Below are 21,614 nucleotides of genomic sequence, written 5' to 3' on the forward strand. Positions count from 1 at the left end.
CACTTAGGGAGCCCGAGGCAGGAGGATCGCTTGAGCCCAGGAGTTCAAGACCAGCCTGGGCAACATAGCGAGACCCTGTCTCTACAAAAAATTAAAAAATAAATAAAATTTTTAAAAAGAACAATATCAGTCATTTAAGAAAAGTATTGTCACTAGTAGTACAGGTGGCTATAATAGATACAACATGCAAATGATCAAAGCATGGGAGACACTGACCAATAGGATTAAACACTTCTGGCTTAGAAGCCATGTGTTTCCACAACATCTAGCCCCTGCCTAGCTCTCCCCCTCGTTCCACCTCCTTTCTCCCCTAGCACCTCCCTCCCAGCTGCCCTGAAACTCTTACTATTCTAGCCACACCGGGCCCTCTCTGAGTCTGACCCTTTGCACGTAGAATGCCTCTTTCTGGAATGCCTCCCCCTCCGGTCTCTCCAGCATGCACTTTGCAAATGCTTCTGATCCATGAAGACTCTCCCCCAAGGCAGAGGCAGTTGCTCCGTCCCCACTGCCCATCACACAGCATGGTCATTTATCTGCATCTCCCTCTCCCACTGGGAGCTCTTCAGCCAATGTCCTTCAATCCCTGGGGCCTGCCTGGCCTGCTGGGCTCTTCCCTCCCTCCTAAGACAAGGCTGTGCCAGTCCGCCCCATCTGGGCATCTTAAGTTAGGTTTCCCAGAGCAGCCCTGAGAAGCCCATTTGTGTGCATGTGATTAATCAAGGAAATGCAGCCAGGGGAGGCCAGTGAGAGCAGGGGACATGGAACAGGAAGGGTGAGAGGCTCAGGGCAAGTCCCACAGAGGGAACCCAATTGCTCCCACACTGGAGCAGAAGTAAAGCCTCAGAGTCGTCCTGAATGCAGGCACGGGAGCCGGGCTCTCCCACCCATATCCCAGTGCTGGCGAAGGGCCTCTCCAGGGACATCCACTCCCAGGCACAGCCCATCCTCTGCTGGCGTAGAAGAGCCACAGGTGTCGGCAGCTGGGGCCACACATCCATCCAGAGGATCCATGCAGAGAGACAGGCGGAGAATCAACGCTTGCTACAGGCCACTCTTTGCCCCCATGGATGCACGCACGTCTTGAATTAATCCCACTGTGGGTGCAGAACACTGGTGGACATTCCTTCTCTCCCGTTCCATCTGGTTCCAGGGCCTCCTGCCTCCAGCCCTCCTGCTGGGCTAGGGGCTGCCCTGATGGGGGACTCAGACCTCCACCCCACAGGATCAGAGCTCCTATTGGACAATCTGGATATCCACCTCCTCAGCAAATTTAGCTCAGGCTAATGGCTCTAGGTCCACTCGGGGAAGAGCTGGGGAAGTTACTGCTGTCTACATATACCACACACAGTGGCATTGTAAAGTCAGAAGCTGGGAAAGAGATGGTGACTTCCCATTGGGGAAACTGACAACTGCCTTCAAGGTCACTTGACCTTTTGGGGAGCATATATAGGTCAAGCTACGCCCTAGTTGGCTGCCTCTTTCTCACCCCTGGGGACACCAGTCTATTCCTCGCCATCCCAGGCCCCCTCAGGTCTGAGCCACCCCAACCTCTCTGTAATTACGTCCATCTTGCCCCAGCGGTTAAGCACTACATGTGGCCACTGCTGCTCTTGGATCCTGCCACCCCCATGGACTTGAGAGTCAAGTTCCATGACAGCACCTCCAATGTCAGCGCTGGTCTCCCCACAGAGAAGTGCCACCACTGAGCTCTTTGAGGAAGCAGGTCCCCCACCCCCTGCACATGCCTGCTCTCCTTAGTGGAGGAGGGCCCAGCCCGGCATGCTCTCTGGGCCCTGCGGGTCCGCAGCAGCCTGGTCTTGCAGCTTCCTGGGTGAATAAGCCCTTCCCTCCCCTCACAAAGTCAGCACCCCCCAGCCAGGCCGTGCTGGGATGAGAACTTGGTTATAGGTCTCAGGGCCAGGAGGGGAGGTGGGGGCAGGCCGTAAGGGGGACAAGTGTCGCCGTGAAAGACATCTACCTCAGTGAGAGCTTTGTGTGGTCTTCAGGCAAGGGATGGGGAACATAGCTGCTGTCTCTAGGAGGGAAAATGGGCCCCTTCTGCAGGCTCAGAGGGTGGAGGGTCAGTGTTCTCAAGCATGTCACCCAGATGTCCCCAATCCAAGCCAGAGGGTCCCACTCCTTCCACATCAGGACCCTGATGTAGGTCTAGTCCAGCCATCTCTGAAGTTTCTCTGCCCTTGCATCGGGCCCTGTGTCTGCCCTTGGCTGAAGGATATAGGGGTCTCTGAACCCTGCACGGGGGCCTTCTGACTGCCCCATTTGTGACTTCGATTGATGACTGTGGGCCTGAACCCCTCATTGTCCTTCATCATGGCATGAACAGTGCTCAGCCAAGCCAAGCAATCCCACAGTCCCTGTAGTGACAACTGCCCCTCCGTATCTCCCGTGCTCAAGGTACCGCATGAGTCTCGGCGCCCCCTCCCACCCGCTAGCCTGTCCTGCTTATCAGTACAGCAGCCAGAGGCAACCGCCACTCACCCCCACCCCCAAGCAGCTCCCTGTTGCTACCTGATGGGCAAGTGACCCAAGCCCAGAATCCCACCTTTAGACTCCACTTCCCAGGCTCACTGGCGACACCATGAGTCTCAGGGCAGGCTCCTGAGAAACTGACCTCGAAACGAGGATTTATGAGTGAGTGATGTATTAAGGACGTACTCCCTGGTGGTGTCAGAGTTAAGAGAAGTGGGACAAGGAAGGAGAGGGAGCAGAGTAAAGGTGCAGTCTCAAGCAAAATCCTGCAAAGGATGCTTCATTGGATCCCAGCCAAAACCAAACGTGACTCACGCCTCTGAGTCATCCTGGCCAGAAGGCTTGCAGCCTCCTCCCACACCTGTCTGGACTGGTCAAGGGCCACCATGGGGGAAGGCACTTCTCGGGGACATCTGGCTTTCTGCACAGGTGGGTTACAGGGGCTCCAGCAGCCCTCGGGTCATCCTCCAAAGAAGGGCTGGGGCTAGGGACTGCTTGGGGCAAAAGCTGCAGGCAGGAGGACACAAGAATGGTAACAGGGGCCTGAGAGTATCTGGCTGGTTGAGTCTTAGAGTCAAGGACCCTCAGTGCTGAATGGGGCGTCCAGGCTCACGACTCCCCCCCGAAGTGGCCACCCAACAACGGGGACTCACCACCAGGGCAGCACTCCTGGCTGCAGCTGAACTGAACTGATCCAGGCTTGTCCTTACAAAGCCGCTACCTCTGGTCCCCGTCTTTCCCATGAGGGTCTTACTAGGTAACTCATTCCTCAGCCAAGAGCCTCTGGCTGGAAGGTGGGTCTGCGGTGGGGAGGACCCAGCAATGAACCTGAACGGGAAGTTCCATGTTCGAGAGCAACCACAACAATTTTCCTTAGAAATGAAATCCCGTGGCAGGACCCAAAATCCAGGGCGAAAACACGAAGACAGGACACTATTTCTTCATTTTAATTTATTTTTCATCTTTTGTTTCTCACTTACCAACACATTTGTAAAAATGTAGCAGGCTGTGTTAGTAAAGGAGAAGCAGGGAGGGAAGAGAAGGGCAGGAAAGAAGCGGCCACACATGAAAAGTCAGGTGGAGCAGAAAGTGCTTGGGGACCAGAGGTGGAGGGTAGCTGCCCCTCCCCGCCCCCTTTCCACAAGGTGTCAGCAACTGCTGCTGCTCTCACAGCCCCGGTCCCAGACGATTTGGTAAACGTGATAAAGAACATTTGTTGCCCCCCCCCATCCTTGTCCCCAACATTCTTCCCCCAGTCCCAACCAAGGGGCAGGGTCTGCTTGGCAGCCTGCCCCCACCCCCCATCATAGCCTGGTTCAGAACCCAGCCCCTGGTCTCAAGGTGCCCGGCCCTGGGGCCGGTGGATCCCAGGGAGGCCACAGTGGGGATACCCAGGAGCTCTTTCTAAGCCCTTCTTCTAACACTTTGGCGAACACCCCCAGAATGCCCCTGCTTCAGCCATAGGCTCTTACTCGAGAGGACATTAAGGGGTACAGTGGGCTCGGGAGCGCCCCCGCAGAGCCCGGGGCTCCCTTGGAGGGAAGGTTTTACCTTCAACCCAGAGCACGTCTGCCCGGCATTTATTTGCACGTAGACCCCGTGAACACTCTGACCCTGTGTTTATGAACACAGGCATCTTCATCAGAATTACATCCACCCTGATGAATTTTCATCCTAGAAAGTATTTCCGACGCAAATGCCCCTGAGGACAATTTAATGCCCTCATGAGTTTTCTACATAGTGCACATAAAGTTTCCTTTTTTTTTTTTTGCCCGTTTTTCTCCTTGAAATAATTTCACCAGGATCAAATCTTTCCCACGCTCGTTTCACGACATGTGTCTGATTCCCTGGTTAGTGTCCGGTCCGCGTCAAATGTCACCAACTGTGGCTGGGATTTTCCTCTGTGGCTCTCGTGTCTCACTGGGCAGCCCTCCAGGCCACCGCTGCTCAGGAACAAATGTGTCCCCCGTGCTGTTTCAGCCCCAGTTGGCTTTTCTCTTACGGATGGTTTTGGGGGATGATCTGTGAACCCCGTACTTCTACGGACTCCAGACCACGATGGAAGCTGGCCTTCCCCAAGGCCATTCCAGGATGTCTCCAGCGAGCCGGGCGTGGTGCTTCTCGCAGGCAGCGTGGCTCCCCGGCTCACGGCGCCTTGTCGGCGGGCGCGGTGGCCTGCTCCGCGCGCTGGGGACCTCCGGGTGCCGCGGGCCGTGGGGCGCGCAGCAGGCCGAGGCCCCGCGAGCGGCCGGCGCCGTGCAGCTGGCGCTCGTGGCGGCGGATCTGCACCTTGTGGCGGAAGCGCTCGCCGCAATCCTCGCAGACGAAGGGCCGCTCGCCCGAGTGCGTGCGCCGGTGGCGCAGCAGATTGGAGGACACGCTGAAGCGCTTGCCGCAGTCGCCACAGGCGTAGGGCCGCTCGCCCGTGTGCGTGCGCTGGTGCTGCACGAGCGCCGAGCTCTCGCTGAAGCGCTTGCTGCAGTAGGAGCAGGCGTAGGGCTTCTCGCCTGTGTGGATGCGCTGGTGCGTCACCAGGTTCGAGTGCTGCGAGAAGCCCTTGCCGCACTCGCCGCAGCGGTGCGGCCGCTCGCCCGTGTGCGTGGCCTGGTGCCGCACCAGGTCCGTGCTGCGGCTGAAGCCCTTGCCACACTCCCCGCAGATGGTCGGCCGGTCCCGGCCGCGCCGCCGCCGCCGCTGCCGCGGAGGTGTCAGCGTCGCGCTGCCCGCCGGGCCCGGGATGGCCACCACGGTCGGCGTGGCCACGGCGGGCAGCACCATGAGCTCCTGCAGCACCACGTAGCCCGGCGGGGCCACCACGACCGCTGCAGGAGCCCCCGGCACAGCCGCCCCGCCGCCCCCTGCAGCAGGCACCAGTTCCAGCTGCAGCTCAGGCTGCTGGGCGCCCAGCTCCACGGGGGTCAGCTCCAGTTGCACCTCCTGCTGGTTCAGCTGCTGCTGCTCCAGCTGCTGCTGCTGCTCTAGCTGTTGCTCCAGCTGCTGCAACTGCTCCTGCATTTTCAGCTGCAGCTGCCTCTGCTCCTGCTGTCGCTCCAGCTCCCGCTGCCGCTCCATCTCCTGCCGCCGCTGCTCCAGCTCCCGCTCCTGCTCTGGCTCCAGGTCAACCGGCATGAGCTCCAGCTCCACCTCTTCCTCCTCCTCTGGCTCCAGTGGAGGGGCCTGCAGCCGCTGTTGCAACTGTTCCTGCTGCTGTTGCAACAGCTGCTGCTGCTGCTGTAACTGTTCATGCTGCTGCAGCAATAGCCGCTGCTGTAGCTGTACCTGCTGCTGCTGCAGCAGCTGCTGTTGTAACTGTGCCTGCTGCTGCTGCAATAGCTGCTGCTGCAATTGTTCCTGCTGCTGTAGCAACAGTAGCTGCTGCCGTAGCTGTTCATGTTGCTGTTGGAACTGTTGCTGCTGATGTAGCTGCTGCTGCTGCTGTAACTGTCCCTGCTGTTGCGGCAACAATGGTTGCACTTGCTGCTGCTGTAACTGTCCCTGCTGTTGTTGCAACAATGGTTGCCTTTGCTGCTGCTGTAACTGTTCCTGCTGTTGCTGCAAAAAATGTTGCTCTTGCACTTGCTGCTGCTGTAATTGCCCCTGGTGTTGCCCTTGCACTTGCTGCTGCAGCAACAGCTGTTGTTCTTGCACTTGCTGCTGCTGTAACTGTTTCTGCTGCTGCAGCAACAATTGTTGCTCTTGTACTTGCTGCTGCTGTAACTGCTTCTGCTGTTGCTCTTGCACTTGCTGCTGCAGCAACAATTGTTTCCCTTGCACTTGCTGCTGCTGTAACTGTTGTTGCTGCTGCTGTAATAGCTGTTGCTCTTGCACTTGCTGCTCCCGTAACTGTTGTGGCTGTTGCATTGGCTGCAGTTCTGGTTTCAGTTCCTGATGCTGCATGGATTGGTGTTTTTCCTGTAGTTCCTGCTGTCGTTGAGACAGCTGCTGTTGCCCATCCTGCTGCTGCTGCTGCTGCTGCTGCTGTTGCAATTCTGGCCTATGTCTTAATAGTTGGTTTTGTGGTTGCTGCTGTTGCAGCTGCTCAGGCTGTGGCTGTTGTTGCAGCTCTGGCTGCTGTTCTGACTGTTGTGACTCCTGTTGTTTCAGCCTGACTTTCTCAGTGATTTCCCTGGCCTTTCTTGGGGCTGCGGTTGCTGGCTGTTGTGGGCTGCTGCTCCCCTCTTGAGCCTCTTCCTCCTCCTGACTCTTGCTCCCACCGCTGCCACCTGTAGCAGAAATGGCAGGAAGCCAGGAAAGAAAGATCTACAGATAGCTCTCCCATCCAGAACCCCAGGACCTGTCCCCTTCCCCTGCCCATGTACAGCCACTCAAAGATACACTCGTGTGCTCTCAGCAGGGACCCAAAAGTGCTGGATCAAATGACAATGGCAGCATGGCAGAGACTGAAATGCTGTGGGGGTGGTGGGAGTGTGGCTTAGACAATATGCCCACAGGACTGCTGGTCACCCCACTATGGATGCCAGCTCCCTGACCTATCCACTGGGCTTCCCTTCACACAAGCTCCATGCTTGTGTGACACTGACACCAGCACGGGTGCCTGGGGCTCCCTGACACCATTCCCTGCGAAGTCTCTTGTGCTTAATCGCCATCCAGTGGAACGCGGTGAACCGACTATTCCAACAGCCAAGCCATCAACCCTGTGCTGAACTCTGACCTCAGCCACAGTCACACCTTAAATAAATGCAACTCACCTTCCCTGTAAATAGTAAAGATTTCTGTAAAGCTGCCTACAAGTGTTACCACTAGTAGTCTCCAAAAATCACCAACCTGTCAGAGAAACCACTAGGTTCCAGGTAGGAAGTCCTCAGCTCAGAACCTAACTCTACCAGTTGGCAGCTGTACAACCCCCTGCAGGCTCACAGCTTGGTGAGACCCACGCCATCCCCTGAAGGAGTAAAGCAGGAAGGATCCTGGCATAATCCCTAGAACCTAGTAGGTGCTTAAAAATTTCCTCTCCCTGCAGGTCAGGAGTAGTTTGCAAAGTAATAAAGAGTCCCAAGGATACAGCTAGCTCCTAGACCAGAAGTGTTTAGATTGTCACTCAGGAACGGAAAGAACTGACTCACAGCCTCGATGCGATGACTGACCAATTACTCAACCTCTGGGAACCTCAGTTTCCTCTTCTGCTAAAGGACACAAATCCTTTCCAGGGATGTTGTGAGAACGAGGATAATTGCGGAGCGCTGGCGCTGAGCAGGCCACAGGGTAAGCGCTGCATAACCCAGAGTCACTCCCTTGCGAGGTTTCCCTTTCTGTGCAGTGTCCACATTCAGCTTCTCATTCTGAGTGTGACTATTGTGCTGTCCGGAAATCCTAATTCTTCTCTGCATGGGTGACCCTAGGAGGCTTTCTCCCTTCCCAAGTCTGGTTTCAACATCTCTTCTTCCTACAGCACCACAGTTTCAGTCTTGTCATGGAAAGTCATGGTTTGATTTATAAAATTGTGCTTTCTGGCCATATTTCCAGGAATATATTGATTTAACAAAACCAAAGGATATCTGCATGTATATAATTTCCTTTCAGTAAGATATTCCTAATAACCTTTGCTTAGGCTAATGGATCAGCGAGTTCATTTTTTCATAGACACACCGCTTGGGAGGATGCACATGGCAGATGAAGACAGCCACAGAAACCTGTCCCCCAGTGAGTCCAATGTCTGATCAACATGCCCTTCTCCCACCTGCTCTGGAAACAAGAGGGACAGATCATGCCTCCATGCAAATCTCCTCATTTCTAGCACAGTGCTTGGCCATATGGCAGCTCTGACTTCCTGGGGCAGCAATTTCAGTATTTTTAATGAAGGCATTTTAGTGAGCATCTAGTTAGGTGTTGTCTGATGTGTACACCCTCGCAAGATTTTGTCAGTTAAATTTGTAAGTCAGAAGAATCCTTGTTTAGTCTGCACGTCCCCATCCAACCCCTCCAATTCCCTTGGTCCTTTTCAAGCTCTGTCCAACCCTCCCCGCCCCCTAGCACTCCTGAAGCACAGAACAGGAAACCAGCTCTAGAGAGTGTGGCCACCAGCGAGCTTTGCCCAGCGCAGGTCCCAGAGGGAGGTTCTGCAGGACCATGTGCGCCTCTGGGCATCAGGTGGAGAAAAACAGATGGAAGCAGAGGTTGAGGAAAATTGGACAAGGTTAGAGGCCACAGGGGACAAGAAGCCATGGACCAATGTCTAAGGCAGGAGGGGCAGAGGAAGAGAGCCTGCCAGCACCTGAATTCCATCAAGGAAATTGAGTCAGGAGCCAGGGCCAGGTGGGAGGATAATGGTGGCCCCTAACTGCTGGGGACACAGAGCAGCGGGTTCCAGCCAACATAAATGTGGGGGCCAGGGGCTGAGACAGTCATACTGCCGGGGAGCCCCTCGCCAGTGGGACCTCAGCCTGACAGAGCCGCCGTGGAAAAACCCCAGGCAAAGCTGCCGTGTTACCCGCATGAGCCAATGCGGGCTGCCCACCACCACCCTCTGGCCTCTTTCTGCCACAGCAGGCCTGGCGCTTCGTCAAGGATCCTCGAGGGATCTAAGAGCCCCTCCCAGTCTCTCACCTGAGAGGGTGCCAGGCCCCGGGCCCCCATCCTCAAGACATCGCAGCTCCAGCACGCAGGTCTTGGCTGCCGGCCCCACCTCCATCCTAGCGGTCAGACCCGGATCCCGGGGAGCCGGCTGTGCTGAGAGGAAGGAAGGAAGCTGTTCAGATGGGCCAGGGTGCTGCAAGCCCCCAACTGGGTGCCACCAATCCCCAAAGGCCCTTCACTTCTGCCTCAGGCTACCCCAGAGCTGGGAGCTCCCACCCCTGCTACAAAAGCTGCAAAAGCAGCACAGGGCAGGTCACAGCGAGGAAGAGGGGGCGAGAGTGGCCTGGAGGGTCAGGGCTGGGGAGTGGCGACAGCCCTTGGACCCCGTTCCTGCAGAGGCACGACTGCTTCTCCTGACTTTGCACAGGGCTCCTAGGGCAGCCCATGTAGCTGTGTCTCACTGAGACAACTGCAGGAATCAGCCCCTCACGAGGCAGGGGAGCTGAGGTCACAGAAGGGACATTTGGGAGAGCTCTCTAACAAAAGAGAGACTGTCCACCAACATTCCCCCTGCCCAACTTCAGCTCTGTTGCCTCGGTGGCCTGCTCTGGGGGCTCATCCAGCTTTCTAAGGCCACCAGCAGGCCACGTGTGCGTGGTGCCACCTCAGCTCCCTGGGAGGCATGTGTCCAGAGCACTATAACACATGGCAGCGCAGGCTGCCCGCCTGGCCCTGTGCCCAGCGCTCCTGAGAGTCGGCCCTGGCGGCACATTGGTGGCCCCACATCTCGTCCTCCCCTCTAGCCCGGACAGGCTGACTCCACGTCCCTCTAGATTTTCGGAATCCAGTCCGAGCTCTCTTCAGGGAAGCATCCCGGTCGCCCAGGCCAGCTGCCCACTGGGCCTCACCTGGTACAGCATTTCCTGCTCCCGGGGCAGCCTCTGCGCTAAGGGAGGTGTGGTCAGCAGAGGCTGCAAGGTGAAGGCCAAAGCATGCAGCTGGCTCCTTCTGGAAGCGCCTCCATCCAGAAAGAGCCAGGGAGGCGCGAGCCCACCCCGTGGCCTTTCTGGGCACTCCGTAGGGTCGGCACTGTCAGGGCTGCCGAGGTGGCCCTGCGCCAAAAGCAGGGGCAGAGTGGAGCTCCCGAGCAGAAGTTGGTGGAGACTCCCGGGCTGGGGGTAGGGGCGCGGGGCTCAGGGCTGGCCCGGCGGGACCATCGCGAGCAGCAGGGTCTTGGCCCGCCCCCGAGGTCGGCACCGCGGGGTGGGCCAGTCTCAGGCCGGCGGTGCCTGGAAGACACGGGTCTTCGGTGGCCGGCGGCCACAGGTGCCCGGAGCCCGCGGGCGGCCTGCGCCGGGCCGCGCAGGCCGGGGCGGGGGGCGGGCGCCGCGGCCGGGCCGGGTCCCCCTGCGCTCGCCCGCCCGCCCGTGCGTGCGTCCGTGCGGGCCGCGGGCCGGGCCGGGGGCGGGGGCGCGGGGGCCGGCACAGGAAGTCCCCCCGGCATCCGCATCCTGTCCCCCGCCCCTGTCGCCCGCGCCCCGCGCCCCGGCCCCCGCTGCCGCCGCCGCTCTAGGCCGCCGCTGCTCGGTGTGCTTAACCCTTCCCGGCCCGGCCACTCACCCGGGCCGGGGGACAGGATGCGGGGCCCTGCGTGCGTCCCGGGCAGCCGGCGCGGAGCGCAGCGCGCGCTGTGCCGCATCCCTGGTGCGCGTGTGCGCGCGCCACGGCTGGCGACTGTCGCTGCTTGGGTGTCTGCGGGGCTCCCAGCCTGATCCCTGCCACCCCCTGAAGGGCAGGTGTGGCCTCAGGGCGCCGCTGGCCAGGGTACAAATTTTGGCTAATTAGCGCCCAATTAGATGGCGCTGAGTTAATGGGGAGACACCACCCTGCGCCTGAGCAGGCCCTAAGGTGGCCGCCCCTGTCCACACCTTGGAGCCCTCCTCCCGGACCTCTGGTTGGCAAGGGCGGGAGTGCGTGCCAACCCGGTCAGTGGGCTGGTGACCCGCATGGGTCAAACGGGCCATCCATCGAGGCCACTCTGGTGAACTGGCAGAGCTGGGCTCCCCCCTCCACCCCTGCCTCCTTCCTCTGGCCGCCAAGGCCGGTCGTCAGGCCCTCCCACCTCCGCCACCCACTCCCCTCCGGACTTGCCAAGCTGCTTCCTGCCTGGGTCAGGGGTCTCCTCCCAGGGAGCCTTCCCCGACCATCTCAACATCCCAGCGCTTTGCTTCCCTGTCCTCAAAGCACAGCCCTCTAATCTGGAGAATTCACATTCAAATCCGGATGCTCAAATTCTCTTGAAAACCGCAAAGATCTGGGGACAGAGAGCTGTTCCTCCCGTGCAGTACGAATGCCCCCACGGAGGGGGCGTGGCCCCCCCCCCCCCGTAGTCTCCCTGCTCACACTGCTGTCCCACGGGTGGCACCTTTGTGCCACTCCTGCCTGGGCCCCATAGGCACTGGAGTTTTGAGCTTCCCCTCTGGCCCTTGCCTGAAAAACGTGCAGTCTGGCAGCTTCACCCCCAGACTAGGAGCTTAGGGGGGCAGAGGGCCACGTGTGACACTTGGTGGGGGGACAAGTGCAGCAATAGGAACCCAGCTTTGGAGGCAGAATCATCTGGGGACCTCCTGCCACCAGGTACTCTGAGGCTAGTGAAGTGGAGACAGCAGCCACTACAGATAGGGAGAGGTGGAGTAAGTGAGCAGATGAGGAGGAGAAGGCCAGTGTAAGCTAAGGGCAGGGGTGCACGGTCCCTCCACTTCTGCCTCCTGCAGACCTCACACCTGTCCCCAACGTCCCCCAGTCTTTAGCCTCTCCCTCTGCTGGCTTCTTGCCAAGCACCCGTCCATCCTCAGGGCTCTCCCACCTTAAGAACATGCAACCCCGTTTCTCTCTCCTGCCCTCAGTGGCCAAACTTCCTTTCTCCATGTCCCATCTGCCCATCCCTCCCTTTCTCCAGCCTGGCCTCCACCGCACCAATCCAGCCAGACAGCACTCCCCCTGCCAAGTGTCACCAGCAACCTCCGTGTCACTAAATCCCGCATCTCATTGTTTCACCTCTGGGCAACATTGGACAAGTCTGCCGAGCTGCGGAGAGAAACACCTTGGTTCCCCTTCCTCTGTCTGCCCCTTCTCTGACCCCTCGTGGGCTCTGCTTCCTTCCCCGGGCTCACTGCCTGCCCATGCAGCATGGAAACGTGCAGGGAAGGTCTCGATGAATTCAGTTTCTCTCCAGGACCATTCCTGCTGCCCACCCATTCCTGAGCACCTTACTCAAAATCTGTCCTTTTTCTTCCTTTTTTTCTCTTTAGTTTTCTTTTCTTTTTCTTTTCTTTTTTTCTTTTTCTTTTTTTTTTGAGACAGGGTCTTGCTCTGTTGCACAGGTTAGAGCCCAGTGGTGTCATCATACCTCACTGCAGCCTCAAACTCCTGGGCTCAAGTGATCCTCCTGCCTCAGCCTCCTGAGCAGCCGGGCCTACAGGCATGCACCACCACGCCTGGCTAATTGTTTTATTTCTTGTAGAGATGGGGTCTCACAATGTAGGCCTGGTCTCAAATTCCTGGCCTCAAGTGATCCTCCTGCCTAAGCCTCCCAAAGTGCTGGGATTACAGGTGTGAGCCACTGTGCCTGGCCTTTTCTCTTTAATTTTCAACAAGGTAATATATATGCCTAGTCCAATAAGTCAATTAGTTCTATAAGGCTTTTAGCAACAACAACGACAACAAAAATCTCTCCTTACTTCTGAAGAGTGGACACTTCCCTTCTCTTCTGGTATTTGTCACCGTATTTTTAAGTGGTATGCTTATAATGCTAGTACTTCACCTTTTCCCCCCACTTTAGATAGTATTTATTGACATCTCAGTTTGGAAGATGAAGAGTCAACTCTTGAAACCGTACATACACATGCACACTCTCCCTCTCATCATGCTGTTGTATAATAAGGGATTTGTCTGGTCTTTGTCCTGAGTCCCTGAGACAGAGTTTCTAAACCATTGGCCTGTTCCCAGTGATAGGAATGTCTTTGTTATTCATAGTGGACCCTTCCTGAGTTTATGCTAATGGAGTGACTCAAGGTGGGCCCCTAGATAGCTTCTGGATGGGGGCTGGTCATGCCAGAAAGATCATCCATGTGATTGGGGTTGGGGTATTGAGCCCTGTGACATCCACCTGGCCCCTGGGCAGAGAAGAGGGCTGGAGATTGAGTTCAATCACATGACCAGTGATTAAATCAATCGTGCCTACATAGGGAGACCCCAATAAAAACTCTGGACACAAGGCTCTGGTGAGCTTCCTGATTTATGATAAACACCCATGGGTGGGAAGACTGATGTGTCTTGATTCCACAGGGCAAGAATACAGAAGTTCCACATTCAGGACCCTTCCAGATCCTGCCCTACAGGTCTCTTCCTAGACCATGGCTGGTCCTGATGTGTGTTATTTATAATAAAAACTATAATTATAACCGCAGTGCTTTCCTGAATTCCATGAGTGGATCTAGGGAGTTATCAAACTTGAGTGCGTCATGGGAACCCCCAACTTGTACCCAGTTGGTTAGAAGTGTGTGGGTGGCTTGGGGACCCTGGAACTTATATCTAATGTCTGAAGGAAAGGCGTCTTTTGGAGGACTGTGCCCTCAACCTGTCTGTGCTAATTCTGATGGTTAGCACCAGAATTGCATTGCAGTGCTGCACCTGTCAATACCGTTTTATCACAGTGTTGGTTACATCCATGTTTACTGTTTCCATAATTATATCTATGTAATATCCTTCACTGCCGAGCCTAGTATTTTTATTAGTTTCCTTCGGTACAACTTTTGGAGTTAATCACTCTCCTTTCTGTTTTGGTTGTTTGGTTTTTTTGTTTTTTCATTTTTATTTGCTTTGATTCATTCTTAGAATCTCTTAATAAATCTTCCCACATCCTCCTCTGGCTCTATAAACACCACTCATTCCAACTTTCCACCCAGCCAAACTGGTCGGAAATTTATTGTTTTATTTTGCTTCCTGGGGACGTCCCTTCTGGAGCCTCCTTCCTGTGGATCCGTGTTGGGCAGGTTGCCCTCAGGACTGCTTCCCAGCTGTCCCCCTGGGACTGTCTCCCTTGCCGTCATTCCACGACTTTGTTTGTCTCTCCTACGCTCGCTCACACTAATCTCTGTTTTCTCACACCACGCCGTTCTCTTTCTTGATTAACTCATTGTGACAGAGACACTTAGGGCTCACCAAACATTCCAAGTGCTCCCCTAAATTTCCAAGTCTTTCAACCAATGAAGTTAGAGCTAAATAATTGATTTGGCCAGGGGACTATGAAAGGAAGCGACACACGCTACTTCTGAGCCCAAGCACTGAGGATCTGTGTGCCACCTCCATCCCACTCCCCCCTGCCATGGTGGCACTGGGGGAAATGTGTTCCAGATGGTGCAGCTGCAAGGTAGGAGAACCTCAGTCGGTCTGAGCCCCTCAAACTCCAGTCGAGAAAGCAGAAGAACTCTTAAGTACTTGAACAGAACATTGAACACTGGGAAATGACTGCAGAAATGTCGAAAGGGCTGGAGTATGACAAAGGAGAAGATGCGACTACCAGAGATTAGTACCCCTAAGGCTACGGGAACAAAAGGGGACACACCCAGGCCTGTTGGTGAAGAAAGGTTGTGTCACAGGTTTGGTTCCCGGGAAGCTGCGTCTGGGGAGAGAGGTGAGCATGCAGGAGCCTCCCTGGGGAGGGTTCTTGAAACCAGCATTTGTGAACTAGAGGGGAAAAGAGAAGGAAGGGACATGGGGTGATGGGAGGCTTTGGACTGTGATACGGTCTCAGGGACGGGCCTAACTGACCCAACCCCCATGAGGACCAAGGAAGCCAGGAGGGCTCTTCACAGTTGCCCCAGGCTGGGACAAGGAGGCAGGGACTTTCTAAACCTGCATCAGTCATTACATATGGGCTGCCCTGGGGAGGGATGTGACCCTGGGCAAGGTCTCTTTGGTGGAGGCAGTTCTGAAGACGTCCGCCAGCCGACAGCTAGGGGAACAAGTCCTCTAGTCCTGAAGGGGTGAGGGTCCGGGTAGTATATCTTGGCGTCCACTACGGGTCCTTTCCCACCCCACCCCAGCCTGGGGCTCTCCATCCAGGCCCAAGGCCAAGGCCACTGGAGGAGGACTCTGGGGTGGTCTGGGAGTCAGTGGCAGCTAACCAGTCCACACTAAGCCAGGTAGTCAACACAACATGTGATCGAGCTGGCAAGGTATTTGGGGCCCAAGAGAGGCCTGCCCTGCAGAAATCATTGGCTATGGTAAATTTGTCATCTTAGCAATCAGCCTAGGTTTTATGAGATAGTATTATGTCACCAGAAAACCCCCAAGCCTGGCACACAAGTGTCTGTAATCGGCTCTCTGCCTCTCAGGTGATCCGCAGGTCTAAGGAAAGAGCAAACGGCATCTGTGGGAAGGTTTTCTAAGAAGGTGGGAGGAAACTCAACTTCCTCTCCCACTGATTACAACTGAAAAGTCTGGAGAACACAGAAAGCAATTACATGATGACTGAAAAGTAAGTAACGGCAGCCAGGTCAGGAAGGAAAGGCAAAACATGAAGTAAAACCAGTATGGCAGAGGCTGGGTTCCCGGCTGGTGTTTTTCCCCCAGCGTCTCCTGGCCTGGGGCTGCGGTGGGCAGAGGAAGGAACTGCGTAGCAGGTAAAGACAGCAACCCCCGAGAGTGCCTGTCTTCACAGCCAGAACACCTGGGAAAGTGGCCACCTGAGCAGTGAGTGGGAGAGAATCTCCATATCTTTCTTCCTCTTTCTCTCTGGGTCCTACCCTGAGCCAGTGCCAGCCGCAGAACCACACTGCTATGGTGGTCGTGGTGTGGGCATCTGAAGTCCGGAAAGAAAATCTGTATTTCTGGATAGAAAAACCAGGAAAAAGCGTCCCTCCTGTGTGAAGAGTGTGAGAGGAAGCTCTGTTATTTTTTTCTCTGCCTTTTCACCATAAAGGCAGGCTCTATCGCACAGAGCCTGCTACGGCACAGGGGGCAAATCTCCCTGGAGAGCCTCATCTTCCTGGTCAGAGAGAATTGGAAAAGGGGCTCCTGGGAGTCAGCGAGTCTGGAGGAAATTCTGGAGAGGAGAGAGCTTAAGAAGGGGCTTCCCTAATTCTACATATGAAGTCACACAAGTTCCAACAGCACGATCATGGAGCACACCCCCAAAAAACAGCGAAAAGTTTGAGAACTGAACCATGATATAAAGCACCAGCGAAGCCCCCAAGTGTTACGTGCAAGGGGCAGACCCAAGCAGCAAAGGCTTTGAAAACTGAGCTGACATTGGGACCACGACCCACAGAAGGAAAGAGAGAGCCTGGGGTCTTAATCAGGTTGATTGCTAAAACCAAAACAACAAACAAACGAACACAACATTCCAACATTCTCCAGAGAATGTAACAGGACTCAGAGTCTCACAAAGTAACACAGTATTGCAAATATAGAAGACATAATCCAAAATTTCAAAACATGCTGAGAACCAGGAAGATCTTACCAATTCACAAGAGAAAAGACAGTCAATAGATGTCAACCCTGAGATGATGCAAATGTTAAAATTATCAAAGATTTTAAAGTAACTATGATAACTGTCCTCCATGAGGAAAGGTGAACACTCTCAAAATGAATGGAACAAGTTTTTGCTGATAAATAGGAACTATAAAACAAAAAGCCAAATGAAGAATCTATAATTTAAATACATATACATATGAAATCTTTTTTAAAAAATCACTGAATAGGCTTAATAAAATAATGGCGATGACAGGAGGAAGAGCTAGTACGGTTGAAGATAGATATTGACAAATTACAAAGTGAAAAAGGTCAGAAAAATAAACAGGCCTCAGGGACCTATGGATCTCTATCAAAAGGTCTAACATTAGTGTCACTGAGTTCTTAAAGGAGAAGAGAAAGAGATTAGTGCAGAGAAAACATTCGAAGACATAATGGGCTGAAAACATCTCAAATTTGGTGGAAGACTTAAATTTACAGCATCAGAAATCTCAGTGAACCCAAAAAAGATAAAGTAGACACACACACACACATACACACACTCAAATACATCATATCAAATGGCTAAAAACCAAAGATAAGGAAAAATATCTTAAGAGCAGCTAGAGGAAAACTTCACATTACAAATAGGAGATAACAATTCAAATGACTATGAATTTCTCATCAGAAAGAGGAGAATTGGTTTTCATTCACCCTGGTCAGGTCACGTGTTCATTCTCAGGTAATCAGCACAGGGGCTGCAATGCTCAGCCCTGTGTCCCCTACTGGGGTCAAGGAAGCCAGGGCCTGAGGGGTGCATTAAGGATGCTCTCAGTAAAAGGAAAAGAGGGACTGAGGGACTGGATGTTGGGTGCACAAAAACAACAGTGAGCCATCATAACTAGAATATATCATTATTTATTTATAATATACACATTGACTTGCAACAACTTGCTTTTTGGGGGTTGGGGCAGGGTCTCACTCTGTCGCCCAGGCTGGAGTGTGGTGGCACCATCATAGCTCACTGCAGCCTCAAACTCCTGGGCTCAAGTGACCCTCCTGCCTCGGCCTCCTGAGTAGCTGGGACTACAGGCACACACCACAGCACCTAGCTAACAACTTGCTTTTTAAACAAAATATACTTCAGATGTCTTTCCAAGTAGAACAAATAGCTACCTAATTTAAATTTTAAAATTCTTCTTAGCCTCTAATTGCAAGGATATACCTTAATTTATTTAACCAGTCCCCCACAAATGATTAAGCTGTGTTCTGTTTTTTGGCTACTGCAAATAAGCTTGTGCATAAAACTTTAATTGTGGGAATTCTTCTGTGAGATATGTCCCTAGCAATGGAATTGTTGGTCAAAGCATACACATATTTTAAACATTGATAGATATTGCCTAATGAACCCCTGGCAAAATTGTACTAATTTTTATCATCGCCAGCCAAGAATGGGAGTGTCTGTCTCCCCATCACTCTGCTATATCGAGGATTCTTTTGGTTCCAAATTTCAGAAACATGCAATTAAAACAGGCTTAGAGAAGAAAACACTATTATCTCATTGTACCAAAAAAAATTATACAATAGCAGGATGTTGTAGGGTTGGTTAGTGGCCCAACAACAGCTCAGTGATCAACTTCTCAGGGGAATTGCAAGATGATCAGAGCCCCAGAATAGAGGCACCAAATCCTCAACAATATCCAACACCAAAATGAACATGTCCCTACTTCTGGTCCCTTTGGGGTTAGTTGAGAACTTTCCAGGAAACCATCTTCTCAGACATGCCCTACGTTGGGAATGGCCTCTGCCCATTACTGAACCACACTCTGTCCGGAGGTAGAGAAGGACGTGCCGGTGGAGACCTTGCTGGGGGACCCAGCCTCCCCTGAGCAGGCACCTGTCTAGCACTTGCCCAGTGAGGTTCCTTATCAAGAAGAAGATGCAGGATGGGGGAGATGCCCCATCTGCTCGCCAACAACAAACGTTGTTAACAACTGCCCTGTGAGAGGCAAAAGCATCTTGTAGCTTTAGTGTGCATTTTTTAAAATGCTTTGTGATGTTGAACATTGTTTCATAAGTTGGAGAAGGCAGAGATACAATTTACTATATTTTATAGGAATTGGAAAATCCCCTTTCCATGGGGTTATGCTAGCAATTTGTATACCAAGTCCACTTCACTTGTTTCAGTTTGTTTCTGCCTGACTTCATTGTTTTACACATTTACATGGTTCCAAAGTCAAATTTCAAGCCATGGTGCAGTCGATGGTCGTTTCCATTCCTACCCTCTTTGTCTGCTCCTCCCCGAAACCCAGGCATATACCTTCCCCACCCCCTTTTTCACGCAAAAGGTAGCACACTACACATACTTTTCTGTGTTTTGCTTTCTAAATTATTATTAATACTTAGCAATAAATCCTGGCAATACATACCTGGTATTACCCACCTTCCACCACTAACCTGACTTCTAACACCATAGTTTCCAAAGGTGGGGGGGGTTAATTAAAAAAATACAGCATAAAAATATTTTCATCTTCTCTTGAAAACCAGAAGTCCTGGCAACTCCTTGGCCTAAGTAAGAGCCCACGTACAGCAACGATCAGCTGTGTCCCCCACATTAGCATAGTCCCCAGCACCCAGCCCCTCCTGGTGTCTGATCCTGGTAGCGTCAACTGTTGACGTTGACATTACCTGCCTGGTCCCTAAGGACTTCTGAGTTTACAGCTCCTAGTTGGCTAGTCCCCTACTGATGGCTAATCAAGCTGTTTCTGGATTTTCCTTGTCAAAAAAATACTGCCTAAGCAATTCCATTAATGTGCGTGTGTGTGTGTGTGTGTGTGTGTGTGTTTCTCAAAGGAACTGAAAACACATGTCCACACAAAAACTTGTACACAAATGTTCACAGAAGCACTATTCACAATAGCCAAAACGTGGAAACCACCCAAATGTCCACCAGCTGATGAATGAACAAAAAACGCAGTCCATCCACACAATGGCTGATTATTCAGCTATAGAAAGAAATGAAGTTCTGACACATGCTACAACATGAACCTTGAAAACATTATACCAAGTGAAAAAAGCCAGACTCAAGGCCACATATGGTATGATTCCATTTATATGAAATGTCCAGAAAAGGCAAATCCAGACAACAGAAAGATTAGTGGTTGCCAGGGGATGAGGGGAGAGGGGCAGTGACTGCTAATGGGTGTGGGGAGATGAAAGGTCCTAAAATAGATGGTGATGATGGTTGCACAACTATGTGAATATACTAAAAACCACTGAATTGCACATTTTAAATGGATGAGCTGGGCATGTGAATTGTATCTCAATAAAACTGCTACTTAAAAACCAATACTTTAGCAAACATCTTTGAACACCCCGTTTTGTTTCTGGAATTGCTGGGTCACAAGGCCATTCTATTTTTCAATTTCTCCAGAATGGCCAAACCAATATACTCCACCTCAGCATGACGCTTGCTTCTTCACACCTTTAGCTACACTTTGTGTTGCCAATCTGAAGAGTAAGTAAAAAGATGGTGCCCTGCTACTTAATATAATCTACATTTGCCTGGTTACCATTTAGGTAATCTGTTCGTATCTATTGGCCATTTGTATCTTCTCTATTTTCTGTTCATGTCTTTCACTCATTTTTTATTACAATGTTTTTTTCATTAATTTGTAACTCTTCATACATTCTGTATAGATACACTTTGATATGTTGCAAATATTTTTCATACATCAATTTTTAATGTATGTAAAACACTTTGCAAGTGCCTAGCACATAATAATTACTAAGCAGGAGGCATCTTTTTCATTATTAATAAGGAGGAAGGCAAGAATTGGTGAAGGTGTGAACAGTCTCCCTGTATCTGCATTTTTAATGGGTTGATTTACTCACTCACACGCTACCAAGAATACCACCAAAGGAAGTCTGTGGGTCCAGTGGCTTTATTTCCTACATTTTTTCTTTCTTTTTGTATTCTGGCAAGAACTACCTTGGGTCTGAGAAGGGCTGAGACCTATCTAGCCCCTGGAAACATTTGGTGTGGGACACCTTGTGAGATGGAGCCGTGAGAGCCCCACTGTTCAGAGACCTTCTTGAACTAGGAAGCAACATGAGAGCTACTTTTGGATCCTTTTCTACAACACTTGGTACAAGAGTGAAATACTAAGAACCAGCCCAGCACTAATCTCTTCAGTTTCATAGATGGTCCCACTAGAAGAGATGGAAAGCAGACATTTTACTCCAGTTCCTGATCTGACATCAGCAGATTTACACAATGAATGGGAGACACAGTCAATCAGAGATAATGAAATCAAACCCAAAGAAAAGTTCCTTTATAGTCCACAGCTCTCGGAAGCTATTTGAAAACAGATCCCTGCTAGGCTTCACCTTGCAGGCTGGTCCTATGCTCTGGCTATGGCCATGGGGACCTGGTTGACATTCCAGGGGCCCAAGGAAAGCTGCAGGTTCTTGTCCTAAGAAAGGAAACTTGGTCCTTGTCAACCAAGGATGGCCCTTACATGCAACTACATCAGCACACATTCCTGATCTTGAGAAACACCTTTTGCGTGCACATGTACACAGAATCTGAGAGATCATCTTGTTTGGTCTGGTCCTCCAAGTCATGGCCTTCAACCAGGAATAGAAGGATAATGAATCACAGGTTCAATTTCATCCCTACCAGTGACTCTCAGTCCTTGAGTGCTCACTTTCAGCCTGCAGGGAAGGGGGTTGGGGGACAGTAACATGGTTCCTGACCTTTCCTTCCTACCAAAATTAAAAAATTAAACAGACATCTTCTAATCATGTACTAGAAAAACATTCCTGAAGGCTCTATTTTGTACCCGAGGGAAAAAAAACGTGGGCCCGGAGCAAACAGGTCAGGAGCGCTCTGCTGCCAACTGACCTCAGCTGCCGGGCCAGGGGCGGAGACAAGTGTCCAAGGTGTTTCTGTCAAAAGAAGTGGCTAAAACCTTGTGTTCAATCTTCTTACCATTGATCACAGCAGACTGGGGAGAAAACTCCCACAGCTCACATTTATAAAGGTGTTAAAATACATTCCATAAACTCTATAA

The 21,614-nt window shown here is 52.4% G+C and overlaps 1 protein-coding gene across 2 annotated transcripts; it reads right to left on the minus strand.

Moving 5' to 3' along the window:
* Positions 1 to 3,458: 3,458 nt before the first annotated feature.
* On the minus strand, positions 3,459 to 10,334 carry ZNF853 (zinc finger protein 853). Of its 2 annotated transcripts, none has more exons than XM_045541279.1 (3): positions 9,933 to 10,334; positions 9,055 to 9,172; positions 3,459 to 6,713 (listed from the first exon to the last, which is right to left on the minus strand). In XM_045541279.1, exons 1-3 carry the CDS (start codon positions 9,942 to 9,944, stop codon positions 4,636 to 4,638), a joined length of 2,208 nt encoding a protein of 735 aa, XP_045397235.1. In that variant the 5' UTR covers positions 9,945 to 10,334; the 3' UTR covers positions 3,459 to 4,635. The 2 variants fall into 2 exon arrangements, with proteins under 2 accessions (XP_045397235.1, XP_045397237.1); XM_045541281.1 differs by having other exon boundaries at positions 9,055 to 9,177.
* Positions 10,335 to 21,614: the final 11,280 nt, after the last annotated feature.

Source organism: Lemur catta, chromosome 2 (genome assembly GCF_020740605.2).
Source record: "Lemur catta isolate mLemCat1 chromosome 2, mLemCat1.pri, whole genome shotgun sequence".
Classification (NCBI taxonomy): domain Eukaryota; kingdom Metazoa; phylum Chordata; class Mammalia; order Primates; family Lemuridae; genus Lemur; species Lemur catta.

Coding starts and splice junctions, on each gene's coding strand:
- ZNF853 (XM_045541279.1), bottom strand. Junction 6,714..9,054: donor GGGGCCTGGCACCCTCTCAG/GTGAGAGACTGG, acceptor TTTCTGCTACAG/GTGGCAGCGGTGGGAGCAAG.